Source organism: Motacilla alba, chromosome 4 (assembly GCF_015832195.1).
Source record: "Motacilla alba alba isolate MOTALB_02 chromosome 4, Motacilla_alba_V1.0_pri, whole genome shotgun sequence".
In the NCBI taxonomy this organism is placed as follows: Eukaryota; Metazoa; Chordata; class Aves; order Passeriformes; family Motacillidae; genus Motacilla; species Motacilla alba.
Window position 1 is genome coordinate 12,213,725 of NC_052019.1, and position 22,135 is coordinate 12,235,859.

The 22,135-nt window shown below is 42.3% G+C and overlaps 1 protein-coding gene across 2 annotated transcripts in view; it reads left to right on the forward strand.

The window, feature by feature from the left end:
* The window catches only part of CRMP1 (collapsin response mediator protein 1), a 50,440-nt gene that overhangs the window by 6,451 nt on the left and 21,854 nt on the right, over positions 1 to 22,135 (forward strand). For both annotated transcript variants that reach the window (XM_038135584.1, XM_038135585.1), the window contains exons 2-4: positions 10,873 to 10,961; positions 16,089 to 16,273; positions 17,766 to 17,930. In XM_038135584.1, coding sequence (XP_037991512.1) covers positions 10,873 to 10,961; positions 16,089 to 16,273; positions 17,766 to 17,930 — 439 coding nt within the window. The remainder of the gene's footprint in view (positions 1 to 10,872; positions 10,962 to 16,088; positions 16,274 to 17,765; positions 17,931 to 22,135) is intronic.

Below are 22,135 nucleotides of genomic sequence, written 5' to 3' on the forward strand. Positions count from 1 at the left end.
TACCAATCTGCATGGGATGTTTTCATTTCATCTGCCTCTTTTTTTCTTTCCATTTCAGCTTGTGAAAATTCATGCTTCTTGTATTTTATCTCATTTGAGGCTGTCCTGCTGCCTGTTATGCATCCTATGCAGCATCCAGGCTTGCTGTTAGTGGAGCACCAGCACTGTGCCAGTGTAAGGTGCCATTCAGTTGTGAGTCAGACTGGAGAAACTGTGCCCTTTTGTGTTACTACTGTGGAGGGGAAGGACCTCTGTATTTGAAGCACCAGACCAGTCTGGGGATGTATAATTGGACCAGTAAATGTAAGCACTTCAGTCATGTCTTCTGCACTGTGCTGAAGTCCTTGGCAGGGAGGTTTCAAACCCCTGGTTCAGGAGCGTTAGCTGGGGATGGGGCAGGGTGTGCATGATGTAAGGGTGGCCAAGAGTGCAGGAGCACTTTTCCCAGCCTTTGTAGTATGGACAGCCACCACATCCATTGCCGAGGTATTTTTCTGCATGAGGCAGCAATCTTTTGTGCTCTGGTTGTGCAGGATGTTCTCATGCCGACCAGATTTTTCAGGATATAGCCCCCAGCCCATTGCTTTTAACATCACTATTATACTCCTCTTGTGCAACACATTACAGGGAATCAATGGAGATGATGACACGGAAATACCTGTTACAAATTATTTTGGCTTCTGTGTTTTGGTAGCAGTTGGCAGTTTTCAAGCAAGGCCTGAGCTTAGATGAACTCAGAATTGTACCATGGTTTAAAAAAGGCGTGTGGCATGTTAAATGCCTGTGACAGGACGTGTTTGTTCCAGCAGCAACTGCACCCATTAAAACATAATCTGTGTGAGCTCAGTGAAGAGGAGGTGTGAACACAATTCTTCTGAGCAAAGGCAGAATAGCTAGTCACCAAAGCAAATGCAAGGAGGCATTTGGGAGAGGAAAATGGTGCTTGAATCCCCTGGAAAAAAAAAAAAAAGGGGGAATAATCTTTCTGGGTATGGTCCAATGGTTGGCATATGAGTGGGGAAAGGCACTGCTGGTCCTGAGCTGACAGACTGTAAGGCACAGGGAGACAGCACAAAAATGTGATGTTACAGAGGAAGGATCTCTCAACTGAGCATAACAAGAAAATAAAATAGAAAAAATAGAAGATCTGGCACTACATGAGGAAAAAGAAAAAAAAAAAAGATGCAGAAAAATGGGGAGACTGAAAAAATTCAGAGGAGTGGGCACAGAATAATTTTACTTGCAGAATACTTTGAAAGAGAAAAAATCCATTCATCTGGATTTCTGCTGTGTGACACACTGGTTCAGGATGGAAACTTTCTGTTTGGTCTGAACAAAGTGCTGGGATAATGTGTGGTGTTCTGGTGTGAGACAACAGCAGTGTGAGAGTTGCCAGCCAATTAATTTTGGGCGCCAGAGAGGACATATCCTACAGATGCAGGACATGCTGAGTACCTGGGATGGAGGACCAAAGTCCTTGTCTAGGTTTGGATCCATTCTGTATCTCCCCGGACTATGTTTTCTTACCACCCACCTTTGTTTAACATAGCTACATAAAAGCAACACTCATATCGCTCTGTTACTTGCCAGAAGTGTTTGGAAAGCCTGCTGAGTGCTGGCCGTGGGAGCACTGCCTCATGTTACTATTCTGCTCTTGGTGCAAGATTTTGGCTGATTTAGACAGCACTTTTTGTCCTGTTTAAACACACCAAGGCCTGGGACTTCTGCATGTCTTCTTACTCTTGAACATTTGCTTAATCCTCAAAATTACATGTTCCCATGTGTGTCTGTTTAACAGACTTGTCCTCTCTCAGTTTACTCATCTGTCGGTGAACATATGGGAATTCACACTGTGTAGTGGACTGGACTTCAGCCTGGCAGCTCTGGGGATGCTTTAGCTGCTTCACTATAAGTTTTTGGACTTCCAACCACCATTTCCATGATTCTGTGACACATCTTTTCCTTTCTTTTTTTTCTATAGGAGAAAAAGTGGCTACTTTTTTGTATGTCAGTTCCATATGGTGGCTTAAATTACATTCAGAGTAGGTCCTTCTGGGGACATTTCTATGGAAACTGAAACCTTTGGCAGAGGGACAGAAGGAAGGGTTTGGGCAGTGATTCCTTTAACTGCCACAGCAAGTTCATCAGTCAGTGCCCTCAGCAGGACATCAGTGTTTTCAGCATCATAGCTGGTGCCACCACAGAGAACTGAGGTGTGCTTTGCTGGAAGTGGACAGGTTTGGAAAGGGGACAGTGGCTGTCTGGGAAGACATCTGATCCAGTGGGGTGCTTGTGTGAATCTTCTTGCAAGTGCTGAGAGCAACTGCTGCCAATCAACCACTTTTCTGATGAGAGATCAGGATCTGTTGTCTGCTTTGCTACCATTTCTTTCAGAATCAAGAATTAGTTGAACGGTAAAAGTGTGGAACTTCCATTTTCATTTGAAGGAGCCAGCAGAGGCCACTGGCTTGTGAAGCACTTGGGAGTTAGTTGAGATAAACTTGGGATTTGTACGTATGAGAGAGATAAATGCTTTTGTATGTATGAGAAAGAAGGAATAGGGATGAGCAGCAAAATAATTTGCAGGTTTCTAATCTTGCTACATGTGCAGATGGTGGCCTTATCCCCTGAAGCAGAGATACTTTGGGATTATGTTTGCTTGTCACAAGACAAAAGTTTTCATCTGTAGTGCATGTCCTAATGAGTTTTAAGATGTAAGGCATTGTTTATGAATAAAAAATGTTCCTGCTGACTTCAGTGAAGTCTGCACTCTGTAAAATCTCCTATGTGTAATAGTGAGGACCCAGGTGGCTGGCTAGAGGAGTAGGCAGTGCTCAGAGTGAAGAGGCTGTGGAAGGGAAATCAGGGCTGATACCATGTGAGGTGAGGCAGCAAGCATCACAACTTGCTCTCACTAGCAGAAATAGTAGGTATGTGATGCAACATGACAGCACTGTGTCTGAGTGCAAACAATACACATGGTATCCACTGCATTTAGCTGATCATGAATTGTCATTGCTAACATCATCTTAGAGGCATTTTCTACTATTCTGTTTCTCTTGCATCCAACTGCTCTGTAAGAGAAGGGATTCCATATGGTTTTAGTTGGATTTTGACTGTGATTGGTGCCAAGTCAGATATGTCCCAGTAACCTGATGCAGGTTTCTGATGAGAACTTAGATAAAACACATTTTCAGTTCAGTGGCCTAGAGAAGTCAGCCATGCTGTAAATGACTGTTATTTTCTTCCCAAGTTTAAGCTTTCCTATGAATGGCTTGCTGGGATTTTGAGATCCCCTTTAATTGACATAACCTATGTATAACCTAAGGGATGGCTATAGCAACATGTGATGCAATGGCTTCAGCCCTCCAGCCCCTACTTAGATGAAACCCCTGCTGATGCCAATGAATATTGTCATTGATGTTTGCTGTGCTTCCCTTCTAAAAGCAAAGCAAAGATGACATTTTCAGTGAAGATATCCCTGTGGAGTTGGTAGCTGTAGGAGTAGCCCCTTTAGAGTGGGTGATTAAGCAATGAAACTGCTAGCTGGATAGGAAGCCAGGTCTCAAAAGGGGAAACAAAAGAGCATCAGATCTCTTAAAAGAATAAAGATGAATGAATACATTGGCTACGGACCAAGATACAGCACTACTACAATCAGCATAATCCTTCCTAAATTAATTGCCATATAGTAGAGTGCATCTGTTAAGAAAAGAACCTTAAAAGCAGGATTCTCCATTAGTGGCCTATCGGAAATGATGCCTCAAGGATGGAGTGTTTTACAAGGAATTCCCAGAGTTGATTCAAGGTTCACCCTAGCTAAAAGCCACTTCCTATGGAGGGTAATCTAGATGTGAATTCAAAAGGAGGGATACCGCTGATTAAAAGCAGATCTTTTATAAGCAGACAGTACTTCATGAAATCCCATTTACAACTCTTTGATCCTTATGAAAGGATTTTAAGCAAACATTCCTCTTGGGAAGGATATCTTTCTTCTTTTGCTATTAAGTTTAAAAATGTTCCTTATTTGTAAGTACTTTGCTAAAAGTGAGGTAATTTAACTGCATTGTATCACAGTTGGGTCTGAATCTGATCAGCTCTGAAAAAAGACAACCAAATATATCTACACACACTCAAAAAAAGTAAATCTCTTGTATATTGTGGGAAATAGGTCTGCAAGAATGAACGCACAGAGGAAGCACAGAGGAGCTCCGAGTGTCTCCTTCCACTGTTTGCTAGTGGGTGTTCAGCCTTTGAGAAATGTATTCCATGCAAATAGTCTTCTTGTGGAGATTTAGATAATCAAGGAGAGCACAAATATCAGCCTGTGTTTCTTGTATCTTCCCTCTGAACTGAATTCTGTGTCTTTTGTAACTCTCGGTGGACTCTTTAAAACCTTCGTAACAAAGAATTCTGCCTCTCAAATGCTAAAAAAGTAATGTCGTGGCTGCAAGTGTGATAATATAGCTTAATGCCTTTTTATGTCTATTGCATTTGATCTGATGTCTTTTAAACCACATATCTTTTTAGAGAACTGAAGTGCAGGTGGATTTAGAATTTAAACTGTTTTCAAATGGCTATTTAGCATAAAATCCTTAGTCATCTTCAGGGCTCTTGACTGATCTGGGTTTTAGAGAAAACAGCCATTGTTGCTCTGGAGATGTATGGACAATGTTATATTCTAGTAAGTCCTTACAATTACACAGAGGGTGAAATCACTGCTGAGTGTTTCCTCATCCTCTAGGCATGGAAAATCTGGGTTTGAATGTTGCAAAGACTTTTGGTTGTCAGAAGCTGCAATGCAGCAATTGTCAAGGTCCAAACCAAGAATTAAGCAGCAGGATAAGTTATCTGAAGCTAATTATATATAAATGATAAATCAAACTGTAAATAATTTAAATGTATGGCTTACTTGATTTAGAGATGAAGATCTAATAGGAAGATGTTCCATTTATGGAAGAAAAGCAAAAACGTAGCAGCATATATTGGAATTGCAGCCTGGACAGATGCTGCTATTTGATGGAAACACTACTCTTGAAATTTCTTGGATTCTTTTTGTATGGCTAGAATACATAAATACATTTTTTTTTAAACTCCATCTTGTATCACAGAAGTGTGGTTTTCTCTGAAGGGTTCCTGCAGATGTAGTGCATAGCTATTGATGCTGTAGAGAAGTGTGTGGTTTCTATAACTCGTGCTGCATTGTATTTTGGCACACTGCACCAATTTGAAATAATGTTTGGTAAATCTTACGGCAGTTTTATTTTCTCTGTTACTGTGTTTTAGTAGTCCCAAGAAGCAGATTTGAGAACTGCATGTCTAAAAGCTATTTGAATTTTGTTGTGTATTTTTAGATACCACTAGCTCTGAGGGGGGTGGGTGAATGGGAAAAGGCTAATTTTAAATTTCTTTGCAACTGTGCTTGCTCTAACATTTGGTTTGTAATTTCGAATAATCCACAGCAAAGCGATTTTCCACCCAAGAGAATTTGGTTTCATTTGTATTTGCATGCAGCCCTGTGCAGGACTGGGGACCATGGCAGGGCTCAGGCTCACGGTCCTGAAGGTTGGACAGATGCTGCTTCTCTCTGCTGGCCTTTTGCCATTGGTGTGCATGAAAATGTGGACACGCTTCACAAGAGCTGAGCCAAGCTGATTCAAACCCCAGCAAAACAGGCAGTTTGTACAAAGTGTGCCAGTCACCAGCTTACAGATGTTTCGTGTTGCTCTTGCTGTAGTGGAAACAATAGTTGTGAGGGAGTGACAGCCGCCGCCTCCAGTCTGAGCAGCCAGCCCCTCCTCCTGCAGCAAACGCGCCGCGTTTGTGGCATCTCCTTCTGCTGCCATGAAAATTGCTGTCATGTCACAGACTAAGCTCTGCAGCTTTGCTGCCAGGTTAAGGAGGAGAAGCTAGACTGTGATTAGGAAGAGATCCCCAGGGAAGCAGTGTGCAGGGTTTGAAGGTGAATGGGAGTAGCAGGAATGGCTGTATTATACTCAGCAGTGGGCTGAGCTGGCAGATGCCAGAGCGCCTGTAAAATGGAGCTGTAGGGGACACAGCAGATATGCATCGTGGCTGAGCTGATGCTGTGTCGTGGCCAGGCACAGAAGTCAGAGGCAAACAGCATTGCAGCAATGCAGTTGCATCATTGCAGTAGTGATGGGTGGAGAAGAAACACCTTGGCTCCCATACCCTGCAGTGACTGCGGAGCATGGGTTTGCAGTGTGCTTTCTGCTCCTCCCTTGTTAATGACAGCAGAGCTTTTTACCCTTTGCATCTTGGCGTCCCATGAACTGTTCAATGTCATACTCCCTCTCTGTTTTCCCATGTTCCTGCTGTCTGTCCTTGGCAGCCTGGAAGGAGGAGAGGGCCCCAGCAGCTTCTTTTGGCTTGCAGTGGGAAGAGGTGGGCTGGCAGCTTCTTGTGCCAGGCAATGCACTGAAGGCTTGGTATGCAGCCCTTGGAGCTCAGCAGGCAGGGCACCAGTGCCTGAAGCACCTGTCAGCTGAATAGAAAAGTGGCAGCCACCCTAGAAAGGCTGACAGTGCTGTCACCTCCAGAGCTGAGTGATGAGCACCTGAGGGTCAGTGACTGGCTGAGGGTACCTCTGGGAGCTGGGTGTTCTTCCTCATGGAGATTACAGCTGGGAAGGAGACATACAGGCCAGCACTGCCAGGATTAGTTCAGGAACTTCAGGTCACTCCTCCCTTCCTTCACTGCTTTCCCCGGGGCCCTGCAGAGTGTGTCTCTCCTCCAGCCTGAAACAGGGAGAAGAGGACTCTGGTCTCTAGTTTACCTGGACATTTGTCACTTGGTAAGAAAATTGCAAGCAGTTTGCCTGACATCATGCCCCTGGTAAATAAGAAATGGCCTCTGGTCACGCACAGCCTTCTGCTTGCCCAAGCAGGCTAACCCACTTCACAGAGCCTGTGCGTGCCCAGATTTCCATTCAGGATTTCACTGCAGCAAGGACCAGTGACCTAAACCAGTGCAGGAGCACCCAGGCTCCAGTGGCTGTCCCTGAAGCCTGTGCTTGGGCTCTAGCAGGGAATGAATACTGTATATGAACCAACCATTCGTATGAAATCTTGTTTCGTGAAGAATACAACAAATTGCTTGTCAACGTTAATCTGTGCCTCCTTTCTAGTAATTTATTTTTGTGTAATTTTCCCAGTCTATTCATGGAAGTGCATCTCTGTGATCTGTGCACCCAGGCTTTGGGTACTGCTGCTTTGGCTAAGGACAAGGCAGCCCTGGTCTGCCACAGGGTGTTTGAGGCAGTGCTGGTTTGTTTTGTCCCCAGTGCTGCTGAGGTGTCCACAGGGCACCCAAACCTGACCTGAACTGCTGGTGCCCATCAACACCATCTGCCTCAAGGTGCTCTGCTTTGCAGCAATCTGTAACGTGTCCTACACTTGGCAGATGAAGCTGGTTGGGAGATGTTCCAGCAAAACTGTTTTTCTTTTGAATTTGCTGATATGCTGGAATGGAAGCATGCTAGAGATGCTTCCACAGCTCTCAGATTCTGATTAAAGCCAGGTAAGGCTCCACAGCACTGTCCCCAATGGCTGCCTGGGGTTGTGTGGTTTTTAGGCAGCCTAGTCTTCCGTGACTTCCTATACCAGTGGGGGGAACCTTAGCTCATGTGCAGAACTGCTCTTGCAACAATTCTGAATTGTTTTTATTTTCTGAGGCGTAAAATTTTCAAAGTCTCCATGAAGTGCAGGTTATTTGTTCTTTACCAGCATTTCTAACACCCTCCAAAATTCTGAACAAGGAGAGACTTTGTAGCTGAATGCTCAGTAATCCTTTATGGGATTTGAGGCCTAATTTAAAGGCTGGCTCCATAGCTGAGTTCTTTCTTAAGACTGCATTTCTATCTTTTTTTAGATTAGTTTATTCTAATATCTAATTTTGTTACTTACATATTTATAGCTATATGTAAAAAATGTATAAAATCCATATGTCTACCATTATTTTTCTGGAGCTGTGCTTCAGCTTTTAATCTGTTTTATTTTCCTTGTCTGTTAAATTTGTTTCTATTTATTATGCCTCTTCTCCTGTTTTAAAATAAATGAAATATAGAACTTGATGAGAGTGCAGATTTTTTCACTCCTTAGCAGTGACAGATGCAGTGCTCTGGGAACACTGCCTGCCTATATTAGTAAGCTTGTGCCTCTTGTAATTGGGACAGTATTAATGTTCAGGAAGGCAATTGAATGAGCTTAAAAAGAGCTCACAAGATGGTGGTCCCTGCAGGTCAGCAGGCAGTGTAGTAAATCATCATAGTGAGGATGTGCAACTGCCAGCACGTGGCAAAATAACTTATTACTATTCTGGCTGCTGATTCACAAGTCCTGCTGCAATTACAAGTGACAGAAGAGAGGCTGGGGAGAAAACAGGGAGCCTGCTCTGGCAAATTCCAGATGGAGGACTTGCATGCATCTCCATTCACTAATAAGAGGGTGACAATGTCTGAGGCAGGTCCTGGGGACATATGTCATCATAGTTCTGTGCCTTGGTGCCCTCCCCCTAAGGTCATGTTGCTCTGCAGCACATGGAGAAGAGCTTCAGACCTGCTGTGTGCATACTCTTTTGTTGTGCACTGTATTTAAAATTTCTTTTTCCCCTCTTCTTCCTTAAAAGTGTCAGTTTCTCCCTTTTTCTAGAATGATACAGAGGGCTGTAAAGACTTTGAACCTGCAAAATTGTTCAAGTACAAGCTAAAAAGTAAATGTGCATTGTATAACAGAGGTTACATTGTAACACCCCTAGCTCTGCCTTAGCGCTTTTTAATGAACAGTTTTTTTAAGAAATTTATTGGTTTTGTTGTCCTGGTTTTATAGATTAAGAATATATCAACTTGTTTTTTTCTAAAGTGGGAACTTGGGACATTCATAGTTTATATGCCTGAGTCATGCTGAAATTAAATCAGGAATTGAATCTGGACTGAGTAGTATAAAACATGGACAAACTGGAGATTCTGAGTTATTGTCTGGTGAGCCAAGGAAATAATTTATAATAAATGACTATTTTTATGTATGAATGGGAAAAAATGGTTCCGACTGCTTTAAGAGTTTTCCTGCATTCACAGTCACTTGGCAAAATTCTTTCCAAAAGTGTTATATACTTGTCATGGTTTAACCCCAGCTGGCAACTCAGCCTCACACAACCACTTGCTCAATTCTCACCCACCCCACCCCATTGTGGGATGGGGGAGAGAATTGGAATGGTAAAAGTGAAAAAACTCATGGATTGAGATGAAAACACTTTGATAATGGAAATAGAATAATCGTAATCATAGTAATTATAATAATGCAATTGGTAGGAAAATAAAAAAGAGAGGTTAATAAAACCGAAGGAGGACAAGTGATGCACAGTACAATTGGTCACCACCCACCTATTGATGCCCAGGCAGTCCCCAAGCAGTGCTCCCCCCATCGACCTCCCCCTGAGTTTTTATTCCCAAGCATGATGCCATATGGTATGGAACATCCCTTGGGTCAGTTGGGGTCAGCTGTCCCAGCTATTCCCCCTCCCAATTCCTTGTGCTCACCCAGCCTCTTTCCTGGTGATGAGCAGAAGAGATATTCACTCTCTAAGCTCTGCACAGAACAGCTAAAACATCCTTGTGCTATCAGCACTGTTTCCAGCACAAATCCAAAGCAGCCCCATACAAGTTGCTGTGAGGAAGATTAGCTACCCCAGCTAAAGTCAGAAGGGCACTGAAGTTATGGACTTGCCCTGTCTTTGGGTAGTGGTAAGGGGCTGGCATTTCGAGTATGACTTCTTCAATGAGAGAGTTTAAGTATTGGTTCTCTGGAATATGGACTGGTAAAATCTGTTTTCTGTAAAATGTAGTTTTTGAGAACAGAAAATAACTATTTTAATAGAGAAGCATATAAGCAGACAATTGTTGTGAACAGTAACTCTTGCCGACTTGATATTTTGAACAGTCCTTTTTGGGAAAAAAAAAAAAGTTTTTTTCCTGGCACTTTAGAAACTACCAGCAGGTGGTGGGTCTTTGTGCTGTTTGTATGATATTTCAGGTGAACCAAACTTTGGAGGTTGCATTTTGTCATGCATGGAGTGAGTGAGATATGACATGGGCAGTCTCAGCACAGAGTGCCCCCAATTCATCAACAGCCTTTGCCCTGCAGAAATCACAAGTTGATTACAATTAATTCTTCATTAGAAGAATTAATTAAAGAAGAATTGATTACAATTAATTCTTCACTAGAAACTCTGTGTTCAGCTGTGGGTCTGTACCACACAGGAGACACGAGCTCTGGGCCCTGTCCCTTGGCTGCTGCACAGGAGTTGCTCCTGCTGAGCTGATGTTGAAGGAGCTTCCCCGGTGAGGAATTTCTAAGTGACAGGGCTAAGCAGCCTCTTAGGACCTTGTCCCTCCCCATTCAAAGCTTTGTTACTTTTCCAGAGGTGCCAAGGGTGCCATATGAGCTCAGCTTGGCCATTGCAGTGTTGGGCAGTTTCTTCTGGGGGTTTCTCTTTCCCTTTTGGCCCTTGTGCAATGAGGTGGTAAAAGGGGGATGTAGTGGCATTTCAGGTGTTTCTATGTGCAGTGATTGCTGCTTTGAGCAAAATGAACTGTGATGACAATGAGGTCTCGTGTTCCAAAAGTCAGGAATGAACTGAAACTCTCCTGAAATAGGATGAAGCTATCATGTCCACTGAAACTATCAATGGAAACTATCCTGTCCACTGTCTGTGTACCCACAGGAACCCACCTTTATATAGAGTAGTGTTTGATATTAATGGCTTTCTTTATAATATGAGCATATTTGTTATCATATATATGTTATTATGTTTGTTTATTTTGACAAACCCACATTTTCCCTTTTTTTCCTCCAGAGTGACCGACTGCTCATTAAAGGTGGAAGAATTATCAATGATGACCACTCCTTCTATGCAGATCTGTACCTTGAAGATGGACTTATAAAGTTGGTTTTTATTAAATATTGCTTTTTTTGCATGCATGTTAACATAGACTACTGTGATTTCTTGATAGTGCTGACTTAAAATCTTTTGTGGGCAGAATCTCAGTGACCTCTAAATGTGAGACTATAGTTGAGGAGTGTGTTTAATTATTAAATTCTTCCATTTTATCTTCACAAAGATTAGATAAGTAGAAAATTTCTTTGCTGTAAATTGAAGATATTTGCTTTTTGAGCAGTTCAATCACAGTTTCTTCAGAAATAGTTAAGGCAAGTAGGCACTCTCAAGAAAAGAAGTAATGGTAAGGACAATGAAAACCTTTTGAGTCCATGAATGGCAGAAAGCTCTCTACAGCTTTTCTCCCTGTACCTAGTCAGTGCAATTGCAGCCATGCTCTTAATGATTGTAGGGCACAATCCTTAAATCTGAAATATGCCTCATGTTGCGTGGTGCAATAGAGGACCTGCTATGTCGCAGTTGCCTGTTGGTTGATGCTGAACCACAGCCCGTTCTGTTCCTATAATGTTGTTATGCATTGTTACACAATTAGAAAGAAAGTCCTGATTTATCAGGCTATAAAATACAGGAACTGGGAAAGTAGTTGTTAGGTGAAAAACTTGAAGTATGTGTTACTAATAACCTGGGAAACTGTAACAGAGATGTCCGTGTGCTCTGTTGGTCCTGCCTGGGCTTAGTGGAGATGAGGGTCTCTGAGGTTTGCAAAGTTATGTAGCGTATGAGCACTCTGATGTACACAAGGATCAAAGCCTTTCTCATGGTTGCTAAACACTTTCACTGGTGACCTAAGAAGCTTGGTCTCCAGCGGCTACAATTTGATGCACGGAAATATAATTATGGTTATCTGGTAAATAATTAATTGCCTACTTGTTTTTAGAGCTCTTTAAGTATGTAACATCAGAATAAAAGTCCAATTCTTTATATATGTATGTGACTGCATATGTTATTATGATTCAGATTATCATACAGAAAAAAATCTGAATACTTTCATCCATGGACTGTGCAGTTTTCTTTTTAATACTTTACTCTGCCTTTTCATTTGTAGTGTTAATTGAAGTGGAGAGGACACAAAATTTTGAACATGCATCTATTTTTAAAGCAACAGTTAACCAAGTTGTGCTCTCTTTGATGGGTGTTTTTGTTAAGTTTTTCTGTGGTTTTGTTAGATCAGATAAAAATGTTCTATTAACACTTGTAAGCATCAGAACTATTTAAACAACTAAATGCATGAGATGCTGAGAGCCTCAAACTGCTGTGAATTTTTGGCTTTGATTACTGAAATGCAATGATAGTCAGCAGGTTAGCAATGCCAAGCTTTCACCTGCCCTTATTAAGTACGTAGACTCCCTCTGAAATCCGTGTGTGGATCTGTACCTCCAGGAAGTATCTCAGCTGCCCAAGCTAATTAAGGTTAATAATGAACAGACAGGCAAGATCTTAATTTTTAAGAAGCATTTATCTTTGCCCAAGGAGGCAAGTTCTCTATTTAGTGCCCTGAGTTATGCCTGATGCCCTAGATTTAGACGACCCAAGATTTTTCTTTGTAAACTGTACAAGAAGTCCTGCTCTGAAGTAATTTGTGAGGGCAACCTGCTGTGAGATGGGGTTGGGTTCTTATTGTGTTCAGATGATAAATTTTGCAACCTAAGAAAGCTCTGGGTTTGTCTGATCTCTCAGTATTGATGTCTCAATATTTAACATCATTGTTAAATATGGCTCAAGCCTGTTTGGAGCTGGACCTTGAAACTCAGTCATCTGCATTTCAGTTGATGCTATAACTTTCCAGCTGCAGATCGTGCTGATAATACAGAATTCTAACAGAGAATGGAGCAGACACCAAACCACTCAGCCCAGAATAGGCAGCAGTGTCCTGGTTTTACCAGGCTATAAAAGATCTGGGTTATTTTTCTCACTCTGAAATGAAAACTGATTGGAAAAGAGAGGGTTGGGTTTCTCTTGCAGCCTAATGGAAAGATTTGGGTCTTTTAATGCTTTTAATGCAGATCATTCTGCAGAGAGGAAAGCAGATGTAACCTTGAGTGTGTTTGAAGATCAGCTATAGTTTGGAGAATGGTCGATGTTTCTTCTTGCCAATCAATGCTCGAGCTGGCTCCCTAGGTACAAGGAGCAGCAGTGCATGTGGAATTTTCCTACCTGAAACTTAAGCCCTGCACACTCAGATGGCAGCTGAGAGGCAGTTCTTCATTATCTAAATAGTATTTTAAATGTTTGGTATTTTAAATGTTTGGTAATTTAAATTGGCATATAAATAATGTATTTTGCCTACGTCTCTCCTGCCTCGGTTATCACATGAGGAAGTGAGTCCTGTGCCAAGTGACAGGTCATGGTCTGGTGCTTGCTGTACTCTGCTCCATCCTTGCCAAGGGGAAGGGTTGGGTCCCTCTGGGCTGGAGGGACAAACAAGTGGCAGGGTGGGGGACCGGGGGCATGAGCTGGGTAAGTGATGAGCCAAGTTAGGGGGAACCTCAGATGCCTAAAAAAGTTCTGGGCTTGATAACTACAGAAAGCACCACCACGGAGTTCTGGGGGACATTTTCAGCTTCCTTGGATGAAGCTTAGGAAGAGCTGAAGCCTGCTATTTCTGTTGTGCTTTAATCAGCCCATGTACAACAGAATTTACCGACTTGTTCGACTGAAAATGGCAGACAGCATCAGCTTTCTTGGGTCTGAGTTTTCTGGTTGCTGACATCTGAGGAAGCCAGCTCAGTCATTTGTACAGTGTCTAGAATGCAGTTATCTGACTGTTGTATTTTTTCACCCACAAGTAATAGAACTCCATTCTTACTGACATACACTTTGCATTAATGAGTGAGCAATTCAGGAATCCTGTCACATTATCTCCTACTCTCTGTTCTACTTGGACAGAATAAAAATAACCTTGGGTGGCAGTGAAGATCAGACTTCTCCCAGCCTTAATCTTGATGCCAGGGCAATAGATGAGACAGGTTTCTGACAGATAGTAGTGCAGCATCATCCACAAAGGCTGTTTGGTCCCATGTCACTTCAACATAGATTATTACAGCTGAATAAGATGTTACTCAACCATACACTAAAAATAATGAGCACTGAGTCATCAAAAAACTAAAATATATAGTTAGCACACTTTCGCTTTGTTAGGACATGTATCTTCTTGAAGAGGATATTGGTAGGTACTGATTGTGGAAGAAAATAAAAATTGCTTTTTTTGTGAGGGTTTTCATTAATATTATTCTCAGAAGGTGTGTTAGTACTTGAAGTGCAGTTACTCCTTGGACATACTCAAAGGAGATGGGTCACAGTTAATTTTTTTCCTCAGTTCAATTTCTTAGCCACATAAATGCTCTACAAAGGTGGAGGGTTGTTCTGATTAAAATCTTGGGGACAGATTTGACTAACGAAAATTAGTGCAACACCATTACTACACATGGGGCTACCTAATTTTATGCAGGCATTGAATCTGTTCATGGGTCCAGTGCCTTATGATATGCCTTTGTGAGGCACATTTTAAAACAGAGGAGCTGCTTGCAGCTTTTGTTGGTGCAATTGGATGTGCTGGGCAGCTGCTGGTTTTGCATCCAGGTTGGTTCCCTGTTTGTCAGGGTGTTGTTCACGCTGCACAGCTGCACACAGGTTATGACGGTGCTGCACATGTTGATGACTGTTAGGTGCCAGACGTGCAGGTGCCAGCTCTCACGAGTAAGCCCTCCTGGATTTGTTCAGTGCTGTGACCCCATCCTGGGATGCCCATGAGGAGTTTGCCCATGGAATGGCTGTGCTTCCCTCCAGCCAGAGCCCAGGGCACTGGGGGAGATGAGTTGCTGGAGGTGACATTTTTGCATAGCGTATGAAACAAATTCTTGACCTCTTGGGGCTATTTATTAACTCTGCCAGTTTGGCCAGATTCCAGTGTGAATAATTGTGCCTGGTTTTCTTACTTTTCTCACTGGTTTTAATGAACAGTTATATTCACTTCTGGTTCTACCTTATCACAGTTGGCTGTTAATCAGTTGCTGTGTTTTGAACTGTAGGTGGGAGTTGCATTTTAATATGGGGAAACAGATTCAGCAACTCAGATGTCTGAGGTATTTATTTAGCTGTGGAGAAAAGCTGTTTTATCAAGAGAAAAGAAAATTAGGACCAAGGACTCTGTGTCTGTAATATGAGATTAACTAGATGGACTTTAACTACCTTACAGTTACCTCTAAGCCCAAATATATTGTGGCGTAACACTGCAGAGACATGGCTTCCACATAGACCCCTCTCCCTGTTTGGTGCTATGCAAAGTATACAATAAATTCTAGTGTGGCTTTAAAAGTTAAAGTTTAATTTATTTGTAATTGCGTCCATGAATAATACAAGTATTTTGATCGTTAGTATCTGGAGTTTGATATTGGTATGGGGGACAGATTAGTATTTTGAATAGTGAAAAAAAATCCTGCTTTGAAGACATGAAGGGAAAAAGATGGCAACAGCTAATTATAATTTTTCCACACGGTTATGCAGGATGTTTCACTGGCTTTTAACTTCAAGAGAACAATGAAGAATATGGGACATGGTAGATTAAACATGTTTAGGTCTCTTAGAAATGTATTTCTGTATCTTAAGTTATTTAGATTTTCATTTAAGGATAAATTTGCATTGCATGATGACAAAGTAATTACAAAATTTTCTGATATGCCTTTTGCTTCTGCCATATATTTTTACAATTCCAGCTTGCTTCTGTATTTGATCTATATTTTCCTATTTTCATTTAAGAACCTAGTATACAAAACTGGAGCCCCCAAGAGAGCATTAAGTGTGCATAATTTGAATTGTTTAAAGATAGAAATCATATAAAAATAATCAATTTTTAATGCTGGTGCATTACAGCTCCTTTATTGGCCACTAGAGCCATGCAAAGCAAACAGAGCTCACGGCTCAGTGAGTCAGCTCTTCTCTGCTTTGTTCTGCTGTGCTGGGCAGGGCAGAGGGAGTGTGTGTTTGAGCTTCACCTTACCTTTGGGGACCCACCTCCTGCTGTATGGGCCCAGGCTCCCTTTCCCCTACATGCCTCGAATAGTTTTGTCCTCTGTGCTTGTTCCATTAAAGTAATACTGGCTTTCCTTGCTGTGCAGGCAAATAGGAGAGAATCTGATTGTTCCTGGAGGAGTCAAGACCATAGAGGCTAATGGGCGCATGGTTATTCCTGGGGGAATAGATGTCAACACTTATCTACAAAAGCCCTACCAAGGGATGACTGCTGTTGATGACTTCTATCAAGGCACAAAAGCAGCACTAGCAGGGGGCACCACCATGATCAGTGAGTACCAGCAGAGCTATCTCTGAGTGGGGATAGCTACCAGAGGCTTCATTCTAATTTTCTGAGATCTTCTGCAATGAATCTTCAAGTTTCTGGGCACTGTGTTTGAGATCCATTCATCATTGGTAACCAGGGTTGGCCTGAAAATGAACCTATCCTCAGAAAGAAATACGAGCATGCAGAATTGTCTCTTGGATTTTCCTCTGAAATACAGATCAAGCACTGAGGGATAATGTACGTAATCTTGGGATTTTTGGAAAGCAGTGTAGGTAGCAGTGTAAGTATATGGCGCAGGAAATCTGACAAACATCTGCTCTTCCCACCTACTGCCATTTCAAGAGGTTTGGAAACAGGAAGATATGCTTATTTATGAATTTGGATTTGGCAGCAGGAGTTGGGGAAGACCTTAACAGAGATGTCCCATAGGAACATTTTTGTTGGTGAAAAGAAAAAATGTTTCTAGTTGCTAAAGACCCTTCTGTCTAAAGATGGTGGGACAAGATTTATCTCTTTCCTTCTGGCTGTGGCTTGACTTTTGTTGGATGTTGTGAGGCAATTGTTCAGGAGCCATGAATTGTCTTAGCTTCCTTGTGGAGAGGAGCTTCCCAGTCGAGTTTTATTCCCACTGAATTGGGATGTGGATTTTTTTTTTTTTTGGTGTTACCTGTTACCCATATTCAGGCATCAGCTGAAAGACTCTTTGGCCGTAGGCACAAAATGCACTGCTATTCATTCCTTTTGTTTAGAGTTTTTTCAGTCTGTGTTGTTCAGTTGAGTGTTCCTGTGCAGAGTTAGGCTTGCAGATGGCACTGGTAAGCCCATCTTGATTTGTTTTTGTACCGACTAGCCCTGCAGAGAGAAGTACCTATGCATAAGTAGTAATATCTTTCTGTCAGTGTATGGTGTGGCACCATTCGAGGCAGAAAGGCTTGAGGCAGGGGAGAGGCAGGGCATTCAATGGGCTGTATTGTGTGACAGTGTTTGTGCTCAGCGTCACCCCCGTTCAAACCTTTGGCTGTGTTCCCAGTTTTGGCTGCTGAGAAAACATTGAACATCTGCACTGATGTGTTGGTGGGGCAGAGTGGGCCAGCTCAGAGACTGTGAGGCACTGGTTAATTATTGTGCTTACTGTGAAATACATAGAAATGGACACATCAGACAAGAACTACAGTGAAGGCCAGAACCTATGGTCTCTTACAATACCATAAGGGGAAAGAAAAATGTTTCCTAAACTGTGAGGTGCTTGGCTCCCCCTTTGTGTGTCTATTGATGCTGCACCAAGCAGGTTGCCAGACTCACCTTTAGTATAGACTGTTCACAAAGTCTGCTGCACCTGGGGCAGCAGGACCTGGCTGACACCCCAGAGTTACAGTCAGCACACAGACTGCCTCCAAGGCTGCTGTTCTGGCTGAGGTGCTGGAAGACTGCTCACAGGGGAAATCTGAACAGTGTGCATGCTGTCCTGCTAACAGACACTCAATCTCTTTTTCAGTTGATCATGTGCTTCCAGAACCTGGAACTAGTTTACTGACCTCCTTTGAGAAGTGGCATGAGGCAGCTGATACCAAATCCTGTTGTGATTATGCTCTCCATGTGGACATCACCAGCTGGTATGATGGGATTCGAGAAGAGCTGGAAGTACTCGTGCAAGACAAAGGTTAGTGAGTGAAATGTAGTAATATTTTTTGGGTTTTTTTAATATCATATGGCTAAGGTTCTTCACTATCTTGAACTTGTATTTTCACTTGCTGCTGTGTAAAATGGACCTAAGACTTTGTGCATATATATGACTTTGTCCAGTATAGACATGGAAGATTAAGATGCTTACATTGTTGTAAAGAAATGTATTACTTTATCCTTGCTTGTATATGTGGAAATAAGACATTGCATAGGTAAGTTTTTTTTGAAGGTAACACTCAAAGATGAGTATTTAGGATAGTCAGCCCAGTCACCTTAGATCCTCTATTTAATGAATGAAGAAAGTGAAACATTTCAAAGTAGTGGTTCAGGTTTTAACTAGACTGAAAGATTTGATTCAGCTGCCTCAAATTAAATCCGAATATGAAGAGCACACGGGGCTGTGAAAATGTCACTACAGGCTAGATCTCATTTTGCAGCAGTGACTTGGAATAATTTACTTGCTGAGACTTGATTTTGTAAATAAGAGATGCCTGTATTTTTAGAAGATTCCAGTTATTAGAAAAAGAGATGCTAAAGTTAGGCATCTAATATTGAAAAAATGCCCTGATTTTCTCAAATGCTTCTCTCTGCTGGCTTCCCCTGGAGTTAGTAGAAGATGCCATGTTTCTACACTTGCAGAAAAAAAAAAGTTCACTTATTTAGGAATCTAAGACACTTCTATAGGTTTGACTGTGTTCAATTAACAGGCCTACTACCATGTGAAATGCTGTAGGTTACCTGGGCTTTCCTGGGCTCCAGTTACCAATTCAAAATAGCACAGATGAAACCTCTCCTAAATGCATTTAGGAGAGCCTACACATGTAGGCTCAATGTGGCCGTATTATATAAGGAGGGCATCTTTGTGGCACCAGATACCTCTGTGTGGGCATTGGGATCTAGCCTTCAGAAGATCCTAACTCAGATGTTGTTCCTTGAAATTGTGCCTGACAGCTTGTATTTTCTTTTCAGAATCATATATTTTCACATATTTTTCATTTTCTACTTTCCTTGAAAATGTATGGATATTAATTAGGGAATATTTTCTGAAATGGCATGTGGTTTCTCTGGGCAAAACAGAATGACTCTTCTGTTGTAAAACCTAAGTGATATGTATATGCAGCATCCTTTGAAATGTGTAGAGCTAGTGTTGACTTAGATGTGAAAGATTCTCTTTATAGAGAAAGATACTATCAAAGTCGAAAAAAAAAGCAAAATGCTATTTCTGAGTGACCGGTTGTTTGCTGAGATGCCATGGAGGTGCAGTCACCTGGGGGAGTTTATTCCCTGTCACAGGATGCTAACAGTACATGTGCTGTATAACCAGATTTTAGGCAACAAAACACTTCCATCAGCAAGACTGCACATAATTAGAGAAACTGCAGCTGGTCTTACATAGGTCTCTAGTATAGGGGATTTTTACAAGGTGATGACATCTGTTAACACAGGCTGTGCTAAATCTGTGCTGTTTCCCTGCTATCAGCATTAACATGAATCTGCTGCTGTGCATTAGCTGACTGTAGTCTCAAGACAAGGATACTGTGCCTTGTTTCAAAGGCTGGATATTATTTTCCAGAGCTCCCTGACCACAGATGGCTCAGCAGTCCCAAATTTGCCCAAGGGTTTACATTAAAAGCCTGGTGCAGGCAGTTAGGTTAATAGTTTTCTCCAACTATTGATATGTGAGTTTTCCATGTAAATCTGACCTGCCTTTGAAGGTCAGGGGAAGCAGAAATCTATTCATTGGTTCCTGAACTGAGATTTATGATGGAGCCTTGGAGGCCTCTTCAGTGGTGAGAGCATTAGGAGGTCACCTTTGTTCTCATGTATGTCTCAGGCAGGCAGCGTGAGTTACTCTCACGTGTTGGAGACACAAGGTAAAGGCGAGTATGAAAGCACAAGCACAATAGGAAATAATTCAGCCTGGCAAGGGCTTTCAAATTAAGGGGCAATATTTCCTGATAATTGGAAACATTTAAGCCAGCTGGTGCAAATAGACTTGATGTCAGTGGAGTGACCCTGGTTTTCATCAGCTGGGAATCTGGATTGAATTGGTTCTTGGCTGATTGTGGGTGAGTGAGCTGAGTGACAGGGCTCAGCTCATTGTGTTTCAGAGCTACATGTGCCTAATGCAATCAGCATGAGTAACAGGGGAGCTCACAGAGTGGCTGTTGAGGTGCCTTCTCATGAGGTATAATTGAACAATTAATCATTTTTAAATCAATACAATGCTAATTTGAGGAGACATGGGCTTTGGAAGTGCCTGAAGATTTTGTAGAGCCAAATATTGATTATAAACACTCACACTTGTATAATTTCAGCAGCTATTTTGGGATTGAGCTTCTTCAGTATATGCAAAGGAGCAAGAGCCTAAAATTAATGACAGGCATCTCACTCGTTACTTTGACTTTGTCACTGTTCAGAAAGTTCAGGAGTACACTGTAGTCCTGCCTAAAATTTGGAGAGGATTCTGTTGAATACCCCTGGTGTGAGAGCAAGTGGGACATTAACAAGAACGTAGTGTGTAACAGATGTGAAGTATTCAGGTCAATAGGCCACGGACCAGGGCTTTTGAAAAGCTGCATAATTCCAATGAGTAGGTCAAGGAACCAGGCCAGGGCAAGGAGTCTAATCTTGGATACCTGTATATGTAAATTTGTGGTATTTATCTTGGTACCTGGTATAGGTGCTCTCTTTGCCAGGCAAGATTGTTCACACCCTCTCACCTGTTAGCTGTAAAGGCAGCCCCTGAAATGCTCTGCCGTGTGTGTATGTGGTGGCAGCTGATGGGGTGAATGTGTGTTTACATGGGAGAGCTCTGCTCCTGCACTGTGGTAAGAAGCAGGCTCAAGATCCTATGGCAGGTTCCCTACTGGGATCCCTTCTGCTCCCATTAATTTCAGGGAGAACATTAAACAGAGTGAGAGCAAAACTCAGTCATTTTATCAAGGTCAGCAGAGGGCCTAAGATAGTAAGGCAATAAAAGAGAAAGGATGAGAACACACATTACTTGGATCAGGGTATGTGTTTTTCCCCTCACAGTAGTCAGGGAAAGCTGCCTTGCCTCCTGCAGGACTGCGATGCAGTGAATCAGCTTGGGAGAGCAATAGGTGCCCCCGGCCTTGGCTGACAGAGGAATGCCTGCGGGCGTCAGTCCCGTGCATCACTGAGGCAGCGGCTTGGAGCAGGCCCAGCATGTCCTCCTGCCTTTGTGTGGGCACGGGCACCCCTGCAGAAAGGTGGCTCCTGGGTGCAGCTGACATCTGACACGTGGGGTGGGTTTGTGGAGAGAAAATTGAGCTTTGCTCTGAGGCAGGTGGGATGGGTGTGCTGGGCCCTGCTGTGAGCAGTCAGGGCACGCGGCTGCGAGCATTGGCACCAGGGAAGGCCCAGCCAAGCTTAGGTTTTAAAATAAGATTGTACTGAGTACTTTGAAGTTGTAATGAAGAGTAGAGGGAGGGATTACAGTTAGTAAAAGCTGTATGTGTTTTCTGAGAACCTGATAAATAGGAAATGGGAAGAAAGGATGGGCTTAGAGGCTGACAGCGTTCCACGGTTCAGGCTGGATTTGCTCAGCAAGGAGGGGCCAGCTCCTGCTTTGTGTTTCTCTCTGAGCTGCCTGGACTTAGCAGGAAGGCATAATACCAGGGATCATTTCAATGTTTTATCTTGTATGTATCCTGGGGTATTTTAGTCCTGTAATTGTAAATAAATGAATTTGGTGTGTGTGAGCAGTCATACCCTCTGCTTGAGGATGTATTTGCTCATTTTAGACTCACGAAGGAGTTATATCTTCATCAGAGAGATTTATTCATTTTATTCATTCATGTAGACAACGTGAACAACAGGAACATTTTCTTCTTGCCCCAGGAAGCACAGTTTTCATCACAGCCATTTTGAAATGCAGCATACACATCTTGGGTAGCTTAGAATTTACTTTTTTTTTAAGCTAGAAAACTATGATTCTAGTCCTTGGACCAAACTGGAGATCTTGCCAGTAGACTAGAAAGTAAGACATATATATACACTAATATGAATTCATATGTACAGAGATTATGAATAGAAGACATTTGTAGGTCTCATTCTGTAAAAATACAAAGCTATGTAAAAAACCCAAATCTTTGAAATAAATAGCAACACTTGTGGGGATTTGAACACAGGGGGTTATTGACAAGTGACGCTCAA